The sequence below is a fragment of the Macadamia integrifolia genome, chromosome 7 (assembly GCF_013358625.1).
Source record: "Macadamia integrifolia cultivar HAES 741 chromosome 7, SCU_Mint_v3, whole genome shotgun sequence".
NCBI lineage: Eukaryota > Viridiplantae > Streptophyta > Magnoliopsida > Proteales > Proteaceae > Macadamia > Macadamia integrifolia.
In genome coordinates this window covers 23593367-23613835 of record NC_056563.1, presented here as the reverse complement: position 1 = coordinate 23613835, position 20469 = coordinate 23593367, and the positions used below count along the sequence as shown (strand labels likewise).

The 20469-nt window shown below is 39.4% G+C and overlaps 1 protein-coding gene across 1 annotated transcript in view; it reads right to left on the bottom strand.

Annotated features, from left to right (window-relative positions):
* The window catches only part of LOC122083693 (probable sphingolipid transporter spinster homolog 2), a 52331-nt gene extending 33528 nt beyond the window's left edge, over positions 1-18803 (bottom strand). Inside the window, 9 exon segments of the mRNA XM_042651570.1 lie at positions 1588-1653; positions 1742-1844; positions 6360-6434; positions 12810-12885; positions 13023-13127; positions 14423-14524; positions 16437-16568; positions 18526-18618; positions 18620-18803. Of these exon segments, the coding sequence (XP_042507504.1) occupies positions 1588-1653; positions 1742-1844; positions 6360-6434; positions 12810-12885; positions 13023-13127; positions 14423-14524; positions 16437-16568; positions 18526-18618; positions 18620-18654 (787 nt within the window). The 5' untranslated portion in view covers positions 18655-18803.
* Positions 18804-20469: the final 1666 nt, after the last annotated feature.

The following is a 20469-nucleotide window of genomic DNA, read 5'->3' as shown; positions in this document are numbered from 1 at the left end:
CCCCCCTTCTCTTCTCCCCACTTTTGTTTCCTTTGGTTCTCTTGTTAATATATTATTTATTCATCACAAAAAAAAAGGACCAGACAATATAATGGTCATTTTGATTAACTACAACCCCGTCGTGGACTACTAACTAAACTCTAAAAAACAAAAATCTCAGCAAATTTTTAGACAACTCTCTAAAATTAGAAAAAATTCAAAAGATTGTAGATATATTATACAAAACACCGGGGAAAAAAAACTTTTCTCAGATGGGAAAAAAAAACTGGGAAAGTTTTGACCCCTTCAAGATAAAGGGCATAATGAGGAAGTAATACAATAATCCTAGAGTCAAGTCATATATCTGAAGATAATGACAGCTCAAACTAGACAGACTGAACCCTACCATAACCAACAGTATTAATGACTACATTCAATTCCATCTCCGTACAAATATTAAACCCAGAATAACAAAAATCCCTTACAAGCCCCATGAAAATAGTAATAAACAATCAAAAACCCAAACTATTAAGATGACTTAGCCATTCTCCATATCCTTTTATGGTTTCTGATCAACTATGACTGAACACCGAAGGTAACACCCATGTGGACCCCACAAACATTCAATCCCTTGTTCCTGTTTGGATCAACTAAAACTTACGTGTTCGTTTGCACCAGTGCTTGTATAACTGATAAGTCTCATTGGAGTATGGATCCAGTCTTAGGTGGACCAGAAAGAATCATGGCCATACCCACGTGCAGGCAAAATATGCATAACAGTTGTCACAACTAACAAGTAAAGAACAAGAATCTGATGCGGATGTTTCCATCCACACAAGTTAATAAGGGACATCTAGCCACAATGAAGTGATATGTGCTGTGTACATCAGTATCTCCTCTAATATGTCCAATATCCCTGGATGATGTCCTCATCATTATTTCTCCAGTCCTTGGCTACCTTCGACAATACTTTCATGGTCATACAATGGCTATAACTCAGGTACTGAGTTTCTAATTCTGAATCTCCAGTTTCCAATTTTGAGTCACTCCCATAGTTGATTATCTAGCCATCAAATGAGGGCAGATTTTTGAAGTGTTGAAGGTCTTCTACATCCTTACCTTCGACCGGAATTAAAACTTCATCAGTGTTAGCTTAGGATTATCATTGTTGTTATCTTATAGTTTCTATTTTGGAAATAACTTGTTCACTAAGTTTTTCTGGATCTCTGTTACTACTGACAGTGAGGTTTCAACTTGCTGTTTTGTTTACTGTTGTTTGATCCTTAATAACAGTTTCTTGATACTGATATACAGGTTAACCAAGTGTCGACGGCCCTCTACTGCTAGCCTTGCTGTTAGGCCTATTTCCTGAACTTCTATAACTGTTCACAAGAGGCTACCTTGCTGCAAACCAGTCCTGTTGATCCTATTGTTGAATCAGGTTATTAGCTTGCTGTTTAGTGACCCTAATCCCATCATTTCTTGCATCGTGCAACAGAGGGCCAGAGGTGCAAAGGGGCTCTTGTCAGAAAAGTAAAACATATATTCTGCTAACAGTACCAAATCACTCAGCATTGCAGAAATCCTAATTAAAGGCACATACAGCACCTTCAACTTCAGCTGCAGCAGTAGCTCTGGGTTCCAATGCATTTTTTGATTCAGCAGGAGCAAAACCTGTGATTAAAAGTTGTGAGGAACATTGCAAGATCACATAAGAAATTAAAACTGATAGTCACTCAAAAGAACATGAAAAACCAACCACCTTTCAATTGCAATGGTTTAATAATAAATCCAGAAACAGCAAACGGAAGCATCAAAATTGCTTCGACCCAGAATGCCCAACGCCAATTTAAATAGTCTCCAACCTGAAGATCATCAGAAGAAGATAATAATCAATTATTTATAGGCAAAAAGGAAATGGACAAAGAAAATTTACGTTGACATAAAGCTACTAAGCACAGACAGTTAAGTCTGACAATAATAGCAGCTACATTTAAAACTAAGAACACCATATCAGTTACTCTTTTTCCAGAAAATTCTTAAGAACACTCAGTTGCCAAAGGCACAATAAGTGTTACATTTTAAGAGCCATATGCCTCTACCAGGCCTAGGTTTAATTGGGAAAACAGTACACTAATTGATATTGGTTATGTTCAAAATGAAGCAATAGGAATAGGGGCTGATTTCTTGGGTCGTAAGGAAGGTGAATTCACTTTGATGTATTTGGGAGTTATTAGCAACTGAAGTTCCAGAACAGAGAAGAAAGCTAAGACAGAATGCAGACCATAATAGAATAGATATAACATTTTAGCATTATTAGAACAGAAACAGAAACCCAGAAACAAAGGTAGAAGAATAAGTTTTAAGAGAGTTTGAGTGGACTATGCCGGCTATGCTATCACATGGTTCTGGTCACACTAATTTTCAGTAAGAATGAAGGGTGCAATTAAGCAAATAATTCTGATCAGAATTTTTATTTGTAGAAACAGGGATGAAACAGTAGCAGTTAGAAGAAGAAGACGAAAAGAGGGGGAGGCTTGATGGTTCTGACTTAGTTGGAATTCCAGAACAGAATATGAATTCTAAGAAAACTTGAGAAGTTTCAGATCCGAACAGCAGCAGAAACCAGCTGAAAACAACGTATTGGTAACTTGACAAAATAAGAAATTTCTATCTTGCTGAATGTCAGCCTGTGTCAGCTGAAGACTCAAATACAGCATACAATAGGACCTCTCTTTTAATAAAAGAAAATTACAATTTTACCCGTCACTTAGAGATTAAACATCAAACCCCCCCCCTACACGTGACCACTGAAGGAAAGTCTTTTTGACCAAAACATGCATTTATCTTGTGCTGGGCAGGCTGAACCTAGCTGCCTTCAATGTATTGGACTCAAAGTCAAACAATTTAATAGGTAATTAAATCAACAATCCTTAGTTTACTACCTGTTAACACCCCCTCTCCACTGAGCGCCTGATGCCGTGACCAACCAATGCCCCTCTCCCCTCGGCGACCGTAGCCGCCGGCACCTCCTCTCCCCCTGACGACAAGCACCACCCCCTTCCCGACTGCCACTTGCCTTGCCCCTATCCGACACCCTCCCCCTCCTCTCCCTTTCCCCAGCAGCCTTCATCTCCTGCACTCCACTCCTTGAGTACGGTTGTTTCGTCCTACCCCCCCCCCCCCATCGCCGCCTCCTCCATTCCTCCTCCTGCTGGTCATACCCACTTCTTTTACCCTGCGGCTACCCATAACTCCTCCTCCATTGGCCTCTATCTGCCTGGCCTTCTAGATTCTAAGATTCTGAAATGGAAGAACTGTATTGTAGGCTCTTTTCTGGGTAGCAGACCTCCATTCTCCATTGTCAAAACCTCCCTTATGAATCAATGGAAACCTGCTTGCTCCCTGTCCACGTATATGCTCGACAACGGGACCTTCATCTTCAACTTTGATTCCGACTCCGATAAAGCTACTGCCATCGATGGAGGACCTTGGTGTGTAGGGGAAAAGTCCATTTTTCTGAGGCAATGGGGCGCTCACACTTCGTTCAATAAAACTGAGCCCTCCTCCATCCTTCTTTGGGTTGTCTTCTCAAACATCCCCCTCCATTTCTGGTGCGTAAAGGGCCTTAGCCTCGTCAGCAAGCCCTTGTATTCTAATAAACATACTAAAACTATGGACAGACTTTCTTTTGCGAGAATATGCATTGAAGTGCACGCAGACCATGTCCTCCCATCCTCGGATACAATCATGGATGAAGAAGGTCATTCCTTCGTCCAAGAAGTCAAGTACGATTGGTTGCCCCCATCTTGTTCATTCTGCAAATGTTTTGGGCATAAGACTTCGTTGTGCGAGAAATTCCTAACTACAGATCAAGCTCCCAACGATAATGCTCCCACCGGAGATCTCTCTCAGAATGCCATCTTCATGGAACAAATTACCAAAAGAAACAGAAAAAAGGGCATCGGAAAGCCTAGATGACGGAATCAGCTTCTGCTCCTCAACCGGCAGAAGCATCGAACCCTCGGACCTCCAGTACTCCACCGACGCCATTAACCGTTGGTCCAAATCCATTCTCGATTCTGGAGATGTCAGTCCCAATTGATGGAACTGTTCATCCTCTTCCCTGCTCACACGCCATTGCTACTTCCCAAGTTCTTCCTCGAGAGGGCTTTCTCCCTCTAGATTGTCAAGCTGGACACTCAGCCCCCTTGGATCCTTTGCTTGTCACCCCCAAATCCAATCTTCCTCCTCTGCTTCCTCTCCCTGCCTCAGCCGCCCCTTCTGATAGAACCCATGCCTCAATCCTTAACCCTATTCCTTCAACCCTTAACCCCTCTTATCCCATCCAGCTGAGCCAGACCATCTCTAAACCATCCTTTATACCTTTGAACCAGTTCCTTCCGGTCCAACTGTTAAATAAATTTTCCAAATTTCTATCGGACCACCAATTATACTAAGGTAACCTTGATAACCTGTCTCATCCTTTTACCCATTCGAACCCATCCAACCCTCAACCCGACCTGCCCAACCCTAAACTCCCTAACCCGTGACTCTCATCTTCTCCGCCCGACGCTGGTACTACTTGCTCAGCTACTGTTGGTCACCTCCTTCGCCCCACGTCGCCTTGCACTCCCCCTCATGAAATACCCACATCATTGCTTCTTGGAACCCGTCTTGCACCCAATTCCCTTAGAAATACCCATATCATTGCTTCTTGGAACCTGCAGGTCGATCTCATCCCCACCACTTAATGGCTTTATGGCTTTCTTCTCCCTCCCCCTTTTGTTATCCCCTGGATCGTGATGTTTTGTCATTGTTCTGTTGTTGATTCCCCTTGGGATGGCTTTTCCTTATTGGCTTAAGCCTTCCCTCCCCCCTTCTTTTCCCCCCTTGTATATTCTTTTCCTCTTGGTATCCATCCAGGAAAAAAAAAAAAAAACTAGTTGCCTTGGGCTTGGGCTTCCTTATTGGGTCCAATTTGTCCATTCCATGAAGAGCCACTGCACCAAAAAGCCTCTCAAGATGGAAGAGAAAGTACTTCTCTATTGGGTCCATAGATTCAAAGTACCTTGAGTAGTATCGCAATCTATTGTCTAATTTTATTGCTTCAAGGTCAGTCTAAATGAAAATGGAGGGAATTATTAGGAAATTCATATGGGTATATGCCAAGGCCAAGGACAAGAGAACAAATTTTCCTTTGGTAAAAGATGGAAATGTGAAATGCAAGCAAAAAAGAAAAATGTCAACGCCTGGGAATCAGACTTGTCAAGTTCATGATTATAGCGCAGCTATGTGCTGTTTTCAGAGCATATGAATCCATGAGATTTCTTACTGCCCACAAATATGGTGTGCACAATAGGGGCTCCGAATTCTAATGCTAAAGACGTAAGAGTTCCTCTTGGTGGGAATTTGGAAGAACATCAAGAATAACATGGAACACTTCTTGTCACTCATCAGGTATAAGGTAAGTGACGGGTCAAAGGTGATATGTTGGTAGGACACTGTTAAGTTTGGAAAAGTTCCATGTTTTCCCCAACGGTATGTCACCACTCATCGCATTTTAAAATTTCTCTAAAATATTTGCTCAACTCATTTTTTGATGGCCAAAATTACCAATGAAATCAAAATTGTAAACCTTGCAAAAGAAAGGGGATGTTGCATAATGAGGGGCCATTATGGAGGTAGGCAGTGAAGAGGCCAATGTTCAAGGAATCGAAACAGGGGACCATACTGATCCAATAAATGACGGACTGTCCAATCCAATCCTCACAATGGATCAAACAACGCAATGTGTAATATGGCTTGGATCAGTCCAACCAATGATCCATAAAGGTACTGGCATTTCTTGAAACCATGAAAGAGAAAAGAACCTGACTTTCCGAGCTCCATCTTGCATAGAACTCCACGTTTCTCCAAGAAAATTGATAGAACTCATCCTAATAATGAATCTCCCTTCCAATCTCCCTCCCCTTGGTCCGAGAATATTGTGGACAAGACTTCCTCTATCATATGTTGAAAACACTATAACTGGAAATGGTTACATCTCTAAGGAGCAAACATTCTTCACTATGAAAAATTGATGGAGATTGGGGACAAAGGAAAGAGTCTTCAAATAGAGCACGATTGATCCTTTGTTTAAATAGATTTGCAGATTTTGCATAGAATCAAAGGAACTCTTTATTATGCCAACTAGCAGGGAAACTGAATTATATTCATTTAAAAGGCTATCAATTCAATACAAGGGAAGCAAAATACATTCCGCTATAGAATACTACAAGGAATCCGTATTGGACTAATTAATAAAGACGTAACACATAGCATTTTAACAAGAAGGAAAAAGAAACTAAGGAATTTGTAGCTCAGGAAAATAAGCTTACCAATCCTCCATAAATATAGCCAAAGGCAACTCCAGTTGGTATACACATGTAAAATATCCCAAGCCACAACATTTTCTGATGCCAAAAAAAAAAAGAGAGAAAAACATATGAACTTCATATAAAGAAGCAAAGATATAAGAATCAGCCAAACTATGAATTCAATGGAAGTCTAAAACACATCAGAAGAATAATGATTCAGGGTAAATTTTAAATGCATGAGATATGATACTAGTTAGAAGCAGTTCATGGTGGAAAGACTCTCAGATGTGTTTGTGGAGTGATACATTTTCTTTCACATATATGTTCTGAGAAAATAATTAGTTAGCAGATTGCTTGGCCAGAAACTTGGCCAGAAAGGGGGAATCAGGTCCCATTTCCACCGATTGAAGAACTTCATAACTCAACACCAAATTACTGAGGTTAAATCTGCTTATTTCTTCGATGCAATGAGGGAGTTTAATCTTCAAAATTTTGTATCTAGGTATGGCAACTGTGCCCAATTTCCGATCATTTTTTTTTTTTGGGTGAATAATAAATACCATTACGAAAAAGAAAGTAGGAGAATATAGTCAAAACACAAGGCCCCGAGGGTAAAGAAAATAAAACAAATACAAGCAAAGCAATGCAGCAAACCCCTTTACATGAAGGAGGGAAATGATGGAGATGGGAAGGCCCTAAGAGACAACAGTGAGTCTATTCATAGGGAATCCCTATATGGTAGTGGGTGGGTGGGTGGAGGTGAGATTAGAACTTACATCAAAGTAGATAGCATTCCAAATCTTGTCAAAAGAGCGGGAGTTAGAAATTCATATTCGAAGATTGTGTTCCATCCACATGTGGTCGATGGCAGCACAAAAAGTGAGTTTTTCAGCAGTGTCACAGATAGAATTCCCTGCATACGTCATATCAAACCAAATCCACTCCCTCTGAAGGGGTAGGAATAGGATTCTTCTCCTACTATGCCAGAAGCTATTAAGGACTCGCTTCCAAATTATGGAAGAGAAAAGGGCAACTGACCAAAGAAAAAAAAAAGGTGATCGATGTCTTGATTACTGTCTTCTATCCCATTCCAACCAGAGGCAGCAGGCTGGGAGGACGTTCATGTGCCGGTAGAGAAGGAAGGACAGTGTAGGAGGCGGTTGGAAAGGTCTCTCCAGGTAGTGAAGTTGTAGGGCAGAATATGACCTTTGAACCAAACTATCAAAAGCCATGGGGATAGGGGACTGCGAGATTGGACAAAATCCCAAGCTGCAGAAGACTTGAAGATGCCAGAAGGTGAGTGATGTAGATCAAAGCTTGAAGAAGAAGAGAAAAACAAAAGTCAGAAAACATTGTTCACATGAACAGTTACTGTTCACGTTTTGGGTCAATACCTTCTATTTTAGTTTCCTATTTAGTTTTCTTTAGTTAGTTTTCATTTTCTTAGACTATTTCAAGCTCATAGATCATAATGAAAAAGGAGATTAAAGTTCATGCAATTTGAGTATTTAATCATGGCTAAGATAGCCGTTACCTTAAGCGGTGAGATACCTATTCTCTAACTCTTCCCCCCCCCCCTCTTCTCAACCCCACCATCAAATTCCTTTTCTTCTTTGTTTATTTTTGAGTGTTGTAAGATCATTATTAGATTTACAAACATGGCAGCACGATTGAAGACCAGAAGGCAGCCTTGCAGCCAAAATCGAGCCAAACCTGTTAAGGTTTGATGTACCACTCGAGCCCTCCTATCTTCCAGCCAGGAGATCAGCTTTAGCCCCTTTTTTGCGGGGTTGTTCAGGTCCATCTAGAGGGGAGCTCGGCCAGAGTTTGGAGGCCATTCAACACCTGTAGCTGCTGCTGCTGCAGAACTCCATTAAGTATCCATTTTCATTCCTCGAGCAGAACTTCCCAACCAGCCATCAGTTGAGGCTCATCTTTTGAATGACAATTAGGCATCACATGAGGGATTTTTGCTCCAAATTTGAGAGTCATCGGAGGCTGAAATCTCAAGATATCGAAATTTGTCAAAAGTTTCCTAATTCATGTCTACAATATAACTCTCAATTCAGCCATCGGTATTATCTCATCTTTTAAAGGGCTTGTTGACCCAGCTAGGACCTTCATCTACTCCAAGTTTCTGCTCCATCTAAGCTACAGTTCGTGAGATCTCATATTTCCCCCTATTCAGCCAGATTTTTCAGATCCTGCCTGGGATTAGGTCCTTTGTGATTCTAACTTTACATTAATTAGTGAATGGAGCATCTCACCCCTCAGGTTTTGGGTATCTCACCCCTCAAGGTAATAGCCATCTCAGCCATAAGTAAACACTTGATTTTCATAAACTTCAATCTTTTTTTTTCATTATGATCAGTGGGCTTAGCCTTACATAACTTGGGCAGAAAGAAATAACAAAAAAAAAAGAAACTGATGGACTGAAATAAGACTTTCTAATTTGTGTCTAACTTGCTAACCAAGCTTAACAAAATTAAAAACTAATAACTAATTTCAAAAAGGAAACTAACCTAAGTTACAAAATCAAAACTTCTTTGACCAATAAAATAGGAAACTAACTCACTAAGAAAATAGAAACTAACTAAAGCAAACTAAATAGGAAACTAAAAATAGAAGATTTTGACCCAAAAGTACTGTTCACGTGAACAGAGTCTTCTGACTCTTGTTTTGCTTTTCTTCTTCAAGCTTTGATCTACATCAACTCCAGAAGAATTACAGAATGGGCATCTCTTTCATATAATTCAATATGGCTGTAATGTTGTTTCTTGGGCGACCAAAGAGATTTATGTTATCCTGCAACTTGAATCTTAAAAAATTAGCTGAAATTTGACGAAATACTTGAGCATTCTCATCCAAAAGTTGCTTGGTTATGCTGCCAATGGCTGAGGCTTCACAAAGTATCCAATTGCGGTCCATATCGTGCATCATGAGAGGATGAGCAGGTATGTTTTGTGGGGGAACTGGAGCTAAACTAGCTTTTGACAATGGTTCCACCAACTTTTCCTTCCTATCTTTCATCTTCTTTCCTGTCTAATGATCTTTCCTTCTTTTCCCACTCTTCTCCTTCTGGTTGACTGTAGGCTTAGAGTAGGTCATAATAACCCACCGAGCATCACTTGTAAAGGCCTGAAAGCAAGCAGCAACACAACAACAGATACAGGGCCAGCAATCAGGGTTCGAATGGCTAAATGAGGGAAATCCTATGACAATTAAACCAGGCCCCTGGCCTTGAAAACTGGATCGAGTGGCCTCCTTATGGACCTTATGGCACCCTCCATTGGTTCTATTTTCAATTTTCCTTCTTTGTTTTCTGTTATTCAGCTGAAGATTGTTAAGAGTTTGATAAGGTTGTAATATCAAATAACCAGCAAAATTAATGCGGTTACAAAACCTTCGGCAGGCCTGGAGAGCTGAAGACACACCAACAGTGTCTGGATCAGACCTGAAGTGGACTAACAGAATCAACACTCGGACTCCACAGAGTTAGGGTTTCAGCAGGCCAAAGGAGAATTCCAGATTTTCTCTTTTGGCTGGTCAGACCAGCCTCAAATCCTAGTCGAAGGAGGCCTTTGGGGTGGTCTTCAAACCATCCAAAGGGTGCTTGAAGATGCTGGACAGATCTGGAGAAACAGCCCCTGTCGATTTTCTTCCAAAAAAACCAATTGCAGAAAATCGATTCTCTGGTTGTGGCTGGTTCTTCAAGCTGATCTCTTGACAGGCTTGGTTCTAGCTCTCAAACACTCTCCCACAGCAAACAAATAAAAGGAAAACAAGAAAAGAAAGAGAATTCAATGGAGGGGTTGAGAAGGGTGGAAGAGAGTTAGGATGGGTATCTCACCCCTCAGGATACATCTACCAAAACATAAAATATTCTATTAATATATAACTTATGCTGCAGATGAACTTTAAGAACAAAAGGCTAGAAAGAATCAAAAAGAGAATTTTTTGGTTGCAGCATCCATGAAAGCAAGGTGATCAAGTGAGATGGGATTTCTCTGATGAAATGGGAGTCTCCACGGAAACCTGCATCACTGCATATGCACCTTTTTAAGTATTTATCAGCCTCTGTCATCAGTATTTAATTTCCAGGAATAATCTCTACTATCATCCTTATTGCTTAATCTTACTTTCTTCCTTTCTAAATAGCATGAAGGAATATCCTAAAAAAAAATATTCTCTATATCCAAAATGGATTAGATCTCCAGTTTTCAATCAACCCCCACCTGTTATTAACTGTACACATTGGGGAATAAAAAATAAAAGTCATCCAAAACCCTTTGGTTATTTCCCTAATAAACAGGAAATCCCACTAAATGCCCAATGACCAATTACCCAAACCTACAATCATTCATGACTCATTGTCTCCAAACAGAAAGCGCACATTCAAGTATATACTAAAAGAGAAGCACCCAAACAAACTGACGTGTGATCCACATTGCCATCTTCATCCAGATGAAATCCTATAGATCTAATTACATCATAAAACATACGAAGATCTTTTTAAATTAAACAACAACAACAACTCAGCCTTATTCTAAATAAATGGGGACGGCAACATGGATTCAATCAAAAACTGCAAAAATAAAGTAAGAGTAAAAGGGAAGTAATACAACACAGACAATCAGTAAAATAAACCTATCGACTACATGGATTTTTGCCCTCCAACCAGATCTATTCGAGTTCATACTTAGGACAAGACATAAACTATACACGTCTTTCCTCACTCTTTTAGCTCCTTCAACCTGAATCAGATCACTACTCTTTACTGGTGCGTCCCCATGCCTCCGTGGAACACGGCCATATCACCTAAAACGTCTTCTCGGAGCTTATCACTAATCGGGGAAACTCCCGAGTCGGCTCTAATATGGTCATTCCTTACTTTATCCTTCTTACTTTTGCAGCACATCCATTTTGGCATCCTCATTTCTGCTACACTAGGACACTTCTTAACTACCCAACATTCCGCCACATACATCATAGCCGGTCTAACGATTGTCCTATAGAACTTTCGTTTAAGCTTTAAAGAAATATGCCAATCACACCACACTCCGGATGCACCTCTCTATTTTATCGATCCCACTTTAATCCTCTGTGAAACACCATCCTCTATATCACCTTCTTTTATTAATGATTGACCCCAGATACCTAAAATGATCATTTTGCGATACCTCTCCCTCTCCAATGTTCACCATATCATTATCCATTGTAGTGTGACTAAAGTTACACATTATATACTCCATCTTCGTGCTAGTTATCTTAAGATCTCTTTGATTTCAAGGTTGATATCCATAGCTCCACCTTAGCGTTAATCCCAGTTGTTGTTGTACGACAACAGCAAACTCAACCTTATCCTAACTTAATGGAGTTGGATACATGGATCCATGCCCACACACACAAAAAATAAAAAATAAAAAATAAAAAAATAAAAAAAATCCCATAGTAAGCGCAAACAAATAAGGGCTTAAAGCATATGCTTGATGTAGCCCAATTGTAACTGGGAATTCACTTACTTGCGCTCCCAAAATTCTCATTCTATTCCCCACATACTCATACATATCTCAGATCATATCTACATATTTACTTGATACTTGTCTAGTATTTGCCAGACTACCTCTCTAGGAACTCTGTCATAGGCTTTTTCTAAGTCAGTAACGACCATATGGAGATCCTTCTTGCAAGCTCTAAATCCTTCCATGAGCCTCCTAAGTAAGTAAATAGCCTCTATTGTGAATCTACCTGGCATAAAACCAAATTGGTTCTTTGACACAGTAGTTTCTCTTCTCAGGTGGGCTTCAATAAACTTCTCCCACAATTTCATAGTATGGCATTAGTTTTATGCCTCTATAGTTAATGCAGCTATGAATCACCTTATTTTTGTAGATCGGAACTACAGTGCTTCTCCTCCAATGATCTTGCCCTTTCCTAGTGTTCAAAATCTTGTTAAAAAGATTGATTAACCAAGATACCCCACATAATCCTAAGTTCTTCCAAACTTCTATTAATCTATTATGACCTCATTGGGGCTTGGTGTCTTACCTACTTCCATCTTTCTCAAGGCTTCTTTAACTTCAGCCACTCCAACCTTTTGTATATATCTATGGGCATGTAGTGTCTTGATGAGATGCATTCTTCCAGGCCACTCATACTTGTGGTGTCTCCATTAAATTAAAGATGCTCCAAAAACTCAAATATTAGAAATAACTACTTTCCATCAACAAAATTAGGAAAAAAGACTTCCAAACTTAAAATGATATAAATGACAATTCAATGTCATGCAAAGTTATAGCAAGAAAATTCTGCATGCCAACCTGAAAAGCATAATAGAACTTATGAAATATTACAAAACAACAGGACGCCTTAATTTATATAAACCAATGATTAATAAATCAACAAACCACATCCAACAACTCTGGTTGACTACTAGAATTATGATAATAAGCCATGAGATAAGAAACAAACCTGAGCAGCCGGTGCATTATCATCTATAAACGGAGCTGCAAGGCTTATGAATGAAGCCTCACCAACACCTACCAGCCTGAATGGAAAACAGAAGCATTTTGCTAATATAAGAAAATTAAACACAAGCAATGAATCTTCTTTCTCTTTCTCCCCTCCCCCCAATTACCAAAAAAAATATCTTTTCTGTAAGTAAAGTAAATTTGTTAAACTTACATGCGGAATATTGTAATAGACCAAAAATTAAATGAAAAACCACAGCCAGCTACAGCAAAGGTCCAAACTGACAATCCAACTCCAATAAGCCTAAATGGATTGTTGCTGCAAGAGACCATTCAGAAGAACTAATAAACAAACTAACATTGAAATAGAAGCAATGATTACTATTTCAAAAAGCATATGATTAAAAATGTCCAATTTACTTGATTAGAGAACAACAAACTACAGTGAAATGCAAAACAAAATATGAGGTCATTGACAACTCAAAAACCTTCCAGGCCTTCTTTAGGTTTTCGGTCCTGAGAAACGGATGTATAGTATTTTCTTACTTCTGGCTTCAATCGTGTATTGCCTCATTTACCGGTTTTGTTGCATAGCTTACTTTAATTTAAAGTCATTTATTCAAAAAATAAAAGGATATTCACCTTTTAAATACAAGGTGCTCATGTCTCATTTTGAATAAGATGAAAATGAGACTTTATTTATCATAAAAAGGAGAAAAGAAAGGGACAGAAGGGGTACCAAAAACAAAGGCAGTCCCTCCCCCAAAAAAAAAGCTGAATATACAAATGTATCCCCACCTATTATTTAAAAAAAAAAAAAAGCACTCCATCGAGACTTATTTCTAGAAATATTGACAAACCAAAATTCTGAAGTTTGAGCACATTTTTTGTTCCTTATTTAAGTCATGATTTGTCATTTCCAATTTAGTAGCTGACATGAATAAACTTGCTACTAATGTTCTAAACTCCCAATGAAAAAATGTAAATTCAAATCTTCCTCCATGAAAAAAGGCCATCACCCATTCACCACTACTGTTTAGCGCAGCCTAGGAAGACTAAGGTACGAATCGACATTGCAACCTAGAGTTTGAATGGAACCAGAGAAAAAAAGGTGGGGGATGTATACTGCTGTATATAATAAAATGACGGAAAAATGACTACAATGCATCTAGTTACTATTTAGTTAACTCCCACAAACCCTACTCAGTAAAAGATTTCTATAATTCTAACAAAATAAAGAAATAGAAAAACCAGGAATATATGACATCCCAAACATAAAAATAAATAGAAGAAATATTAATTGGAAAGAGAAATATGCCCACTACTCAGGTCCACATTGAACCAAGCCCATAGCTAACTGGCCTAGCATCAACCCATAGCTTGCGGATCTCATATCAATTCTTTGGAGCTCCTACATCACTATCACGAAATTCACGTGAATTATGTCAAAACTCAAGATGCATTCTTCTTTATGAATTCTTTTTTATTTTCCCTTTCTTTATTTTTAAGTGATTATTTTGATAAAGATAATGTTAATTAGCTACAGATTTTGCCTCTTAAAAGCTTAACGGCCATTGGAAGCTGCATTATTGGTGCACATGGAGAAGACATTACCTTTTTGCCAGGGATGCAAATATTGGGGAAGCTATCAGAAGTCCAACCATGAAAGCAGATGACAAAACACCATCCTCAAAATAGTTCAAGTCAAAATCCCCCCTGTAAGCAGCAGTGAAATGATAAGAAGTGAACATAAAAGAAAGATTTGAAAAGATTAGCTGAAATTTGTAACTTAAACCTACATAAACAATATTGTGCGGGAACAATGCTACATCTCACAGGAGACCAACCAGATCCCTTGAAATGCCTGTTCAGGATAGGGCAAGTCAAAGAGCAACTCTAGGGTCCAATTCGGAATTCAGTGTGGTCAACAAGTGATTCTTAAATGAGAGGTCTCATTAGCTGGATTATCATAAAGTAGCATTGGTAATTATCTTCATATGCAAATCCTTAACATATGATTTCTCACATGCAAGCAGAGGCTTACACATGTCAATGTAAGAAAACACAGTACACATGACACATCTTGTATATAGAATATCCATCATTCATCGAAACAACTGACCAGCTGTAGACTTGTCTACACATTGTGTATTTGGCTGCCATGGTCTTTCAATTGATATTTCACTACAATGTATAAGCAAGAGGAAAAGAAACATGTCGAATGCTGATTTTGTTTTTCCATATGCAGTGCCTTGCAACCAAAAAACAATTTATATCCCACGTAAGTGCATCCAATGTACCATGGAATACTATTCTCTTGCAAAATTAGATAATTAACAAACCCCCATATGAGAATCATCACAGTTCACTATACGTCTATACATCAGGTGAGGGGGTTGAAAGAAAGATTTCATGAAAGGGTGAGAAGATAAGAAATAAAAATTAAAGAAGAAGAGTTCGGTCTCTTCAATAGTAACAGAAGTATGAGGACAATTTTATGCGATCACAGGACTGAAACCCTTAAATTTGGATCGCTATGGGCCCACATTAACAAATAAATCAATTTCAAAGGAGCAGCGGCGAATTCACAAAGTCTGGAACAATTCAGGCCATTAAAATTGAACAAACAAAGGTGGGGTCAAAAAGTACAGGGGTATTCTAAAATTACAAAGAAGGAAGGAAATAATAGAACCCAACTTATAAAAAATCGTAATAAAAGGTAGTTAGGTCTGTAGAAAGCAAATAGAAGAACAGCCTTTCTTTTTCCTCACGATTCTGAACAGTAGCCAGGGTAGCACAGATTCGAAAGGAAAGAAGATCCCCTTCATCACTTCACCTTTGGACTAGAGATTCTAAAATTAAGGTCTTCACCATTAGGCCTTCCAAAGGCAACCAACAATCGACTCAAAGATCAAACAGCAGGTGAGGAAAATCAACTTGAAGAGAAGTCTGGCAGTAGAAGTTCAGGCCAGTTCTGAGATCTGTTGGGATCTTTCAGCTGAGATATCTTTTTGGGTCTGTACTCCTGATATTCAAATCACCCTAGGGTAGTGATTCAATCCCCAAATTTCATTTCCAAATTGATTATCTATCAAGGAGTTCATGGCAGTTCTTTACCATAAGGTAGTGTCGCCAGTTGCAGAAACAGGAACAAACTGAATAAATAATAAGATAGAAGAGGAAGAAATAAAGGGAGGACGAAGAATAGGACAGAGTACCCAAGGAGAAGTTTCAGAAACCACAGGGTAGGAGGAAAAAATAGGGACAGCACGCACAACTGCACAACTGAGAGGTAAGCCTCAATTTCTTTCAATATTCCATTCCAATCCACATCTCGGTAACTGGTTACATATAAAAGGAAATTAAAGAAAAGAAATCCTAATTGGTTTCTAAAATTGAACTGAAACATAAACTTAGAACTTGACTCAAAACTCCTTTAATTGCCCTTCGCGTGCCTATGCTTGGTGCCCAAAATTGGCGGGTTCTACTAACATATCTAATCTCAACATAATGAAATAAAAAAAATTAAATATTAAATTACAAAATTATCCCTATTAATCTCGACCCAGCCTCGCACCTGCATAAAAAATATTATAAAACTAAATGGGAACCTCCAAAAATATCTTACATAATTCCGCTACCCGCAGTACATATACCACTGTCTGTGCAAGTCCGTATAGTCCCATTCACACCATTGCTTGCTATTGTTCCTCGATCAACATAATTTAACAAGTTAATTACACAAAATATTGCAAGTAACCTGCAAAAAGAAAAAATATATTTATTGCATGCCACAAACAACCGAACGTACAAGCAGAAGTGGATATGACGGCCACAAACAACCGTAACATATAAGCAGAAATGGATATGGAATCTAACGAAATTGGAAGAGCCTGTAAAGACATTAGGTAAGTGTTTAGATGGCCATTATCCTTCAATGCATAAATTTAATAATAAATAATCTATTATCATAAATAAATTAAATCCAATTCATTAACTTACAAGTGAATTATTTGGTTAACATTGTCAGCAGTAGCAACAACAACAAACTTAGCCTTATCCCAACTTAATGGGGTAGGTTACAAGGATCCATGCAAAACAAAGTAGGGAAAACTGAGGTTCAAACAGAAAATGAGAAATTGAGAAGATCATAAATAAGGAAATGATAGAGAGAAATGGCAGAGAGGTGAAAGTCAAAGGAAAGTGGCACAGCCCAGCAAGTTATGAGAAACTCAGCTAAATGGGGTCAGCTACATGGATCATTTCCCTCCAACAGGCTCTATCCGATGTCATTCTTAGGACAAGGCCCAGACTATGCATGTCATTCCTCACAACTTCTCCTATGGTCATTTTAGGCCTGCCCTTGGAAGTTTTTAGCTCCTTCAACCTTAATCGTATCAGTCCTCTTTACGGGGGTATCCGTTGAACATGACCATACCACCTCAAACTACTTTCTTTGGTAAAACAATCTAGAGACTGTGATAGCATTCACTTCAGGTAGACCTTCATCAGAGTCATGAGAGTAGATGGCTGCAAGGACTCCATTGAAGTTTACTCAGACGGGGGCACTTGGTAAGTGTCTGCTATGCCGAACACAAAAATTGAGGTATTAAAGCATGTGCATGAAAAAGAAAAAAAAAAAGTTAGGTCCCCAGCATGTTCTTTTTCTTATTTTATTTACTCTTTATTGCCACTCAACTGACAACAATCAGACCGCTTATCCTAGAAGCTCGACCTGTTAAAGGCTACGAAAACGTATATCAACACACATCAACACCCCCCCCACACACACACATGCATGCCCACACACATACACTCTACACGTGACACCATCACGTGGTGGTGCCATCTTGTGTCTCCAAGGGACACAAAGCATAGGACAAAACAACACATATACAAACCCCTATTCTGCTGCATATGATGATTTTTAAATTTAGAGGAAGTCTTTTTCAAGTTTTCATTTCCGTCTAAGTTGGCTGTAGTAGGGCCCAGCAGCAGGTGGAGTTGTTTAAGAGGTTTTTTCTCAAGTTTCTTTTCGGACCATATAAAAAATGATTAGTTTTTCCTCGGTCAACAAACCAAAACTTTGTTAATAGAAATAAGTTGAGGATAACAAGGAAAGGGGGATAACAAGGATTGATTAGGTATCTAAAAGTCCACTCAAGATACATCTGCATTGCATACAAACACTTACAGGAAATTCCCCCTCTCTGTTTGCATGAAAATAATCTGTTCCTCTGAGAAAGAAATTACACCAGCAAGCTTCCGTAGCTTCTGCCAGCAATTCCCCCAGATTACACAATACACTTTGACCACTTGCAGCCCCAGCGCTTACCTCAAAAGTCCTAAATGATCCTTGCCCATTGTATGATTAGCATTCGTCCCTTGAATCAAAGCACACAGTTCAATGAGCTTGGCGAACCTAACCATACCGTCCCATACCGTCCCATTTATCCCTACAGGAGAAAAAAAGTTCTAACTCCAAACAGTATCATTTCCCGAAACCAGCAGTAGCAGACTCCATCCTTCAAATTTCTGGAACTACAGACACATGTGAAATACCATTCTGTCCTTTCCACAGCAATCGGTTTGTGTTTTGTTCTGTTCATTTTATAGATTATAACAGATATAAACAACCCAGTTTTGTAGCTAGGGTTTCTACTCCTTCCAAAAGAAATAAACAAGATCACCAGATAGACAGGGGGGGGAAGAAGTACCTCTTCGGTGTAAACCATGAAGGTATCGAGGCAGATTCTTCTACCGGAACCACCGCCATTTCTGCTGTATCGGTAGGAAGAACCACCGAGGAGTTGGGCTACTGAGGGCTTTGACGGTTCTTCCCCCATGGATAGATGTATTATGTATACTTTAAGAAGGTGCTATCTGCTAAACTCAATAGGCCTTTCCCGCTGGCGACCTACGAACTTGAAGAATGGTTGTTGAGTGTGAGCTTTCACTCCGACGTGTTCACTTTCCATGGTGATTTTCTAATTTCTACAACAACCAAAAAAAATAGAAAATAGGATAACAGAATTTCTAATTTTCTTTACGGTGTGAATAGTTCATAACCGTACACAGGAAATAACCGTTCGCAGACTCGCATGTATAAATAAAATCAAAAGCCTGAAGTTAAATGGTAACCTGGGGCTGTGTTTGCTTGGATAGAAATAACTAGAAATGAAATTGGAAAATTCATAGAATACGGTTGTTAGGAAATATCCAGCAGTGCCACGGAACATGGAATTTTGATATTTATTTTATCTACGAGGCTACGAGTTTCCTAGATGGCGAAGTCGTGGTTGCATCGTTGGCACTCTTTATTCTATGAATATGGGCTTGAACATCTAACTTACAATTGCGTTTATTTATAAAATACCATCATCCGTCTCGCAGCCCGAGAGGTTAAGGGGGAAGACCTAAGTTCTTCTGCACATAAGTGCGCATGGGTTCAAACCACCCCACAGCCAGCAATTCTGACCTCTTTTGTCCTTCGATTTGCTTGATGGATTGGCAGAATTATAAAGCATCATAAAGCATTGTAAATATGGTCATATATTTATGGGTAATTTACAACGCCACCCCCTGGAGAATGCTAGTATTAGAGGAACACCCCCTCTCTTTCACCAAATTAGATTCAGACCCCCTACCGTCAGTCTCTGTTAAGGAATATACCTCAAATGCTGACATCAGCTAGTTTATTTTTTATTAAATACTAAAATACCCTCATAAAATGTAATGTACCTAATATACCCTTCTGTTAATCCCAAACCCATCACATAGGATAAATACCCTCCATAATCCATCTTGTTGCGCCGTCAACGAATCAAGGCAAACTGTGTTGTGCACTCGCTGGATCTTTATTAACCTCACCAAACTCACCGGAACTAAGTACTGAAAGAGCCTGGGTGAAGGATTGCAAGATCTTTGAAACCAGCTCCTCTGCTGTGATCGATCTATGATCTTCGGCTAAAAAAATACTCTGAAGTTGGGAAGCCAATTCGCGACCCCCACTGAGTTCTTTGACCGCCCTTTTCCGACCAATAGATAAATTTTCCGTCCCCAAAGACTCCATTGGGGCTCTGATCTCTCTCTCTCTCTCTCTCTCTCTCTCTCTCTCTCTCAAGCAAATGGATTCGTAGGTCATCGAGATTTGTTCACTGTCCAAATAATTCATCCACCAATCTCGATGACCGTGGACAATTTCCTGCACGGGATTGCCATTACAAACGGCATAATCCATTAATTCTACAGTGGTTGGGAGGACAGACATGGTTGCTGGGGATAAGGGGCTTTGATAAATCAATTGCAGAATAATTATTTGAACAATGGTGGTGGGTTGGAGCGATCAGCGCTACTTAGGTAATTTCATTTGCTTTCATTAATTTGGGTTTTCTTCTTCTTCGAGGGACTTTACGAGAGCGTGGGATTGGTCATCGGCATCATCAGTATCATCGGCAATAGCTAGCTGGCTTAGATTCTTCCCCTCCCGTACACCCATGGCGGTCCCTGGAAGGTCTACGGCATAGCCTGTCACCCCACCCTCCTGGAATGTTGACCACCCTATTGACTACATCTAATGCGATGTCTCCCATGCCAACAAAACCATCGTCAAGCTTTCCCATGTCACCGACGTTACCTACATCTTCTACATCTCTTGGGTT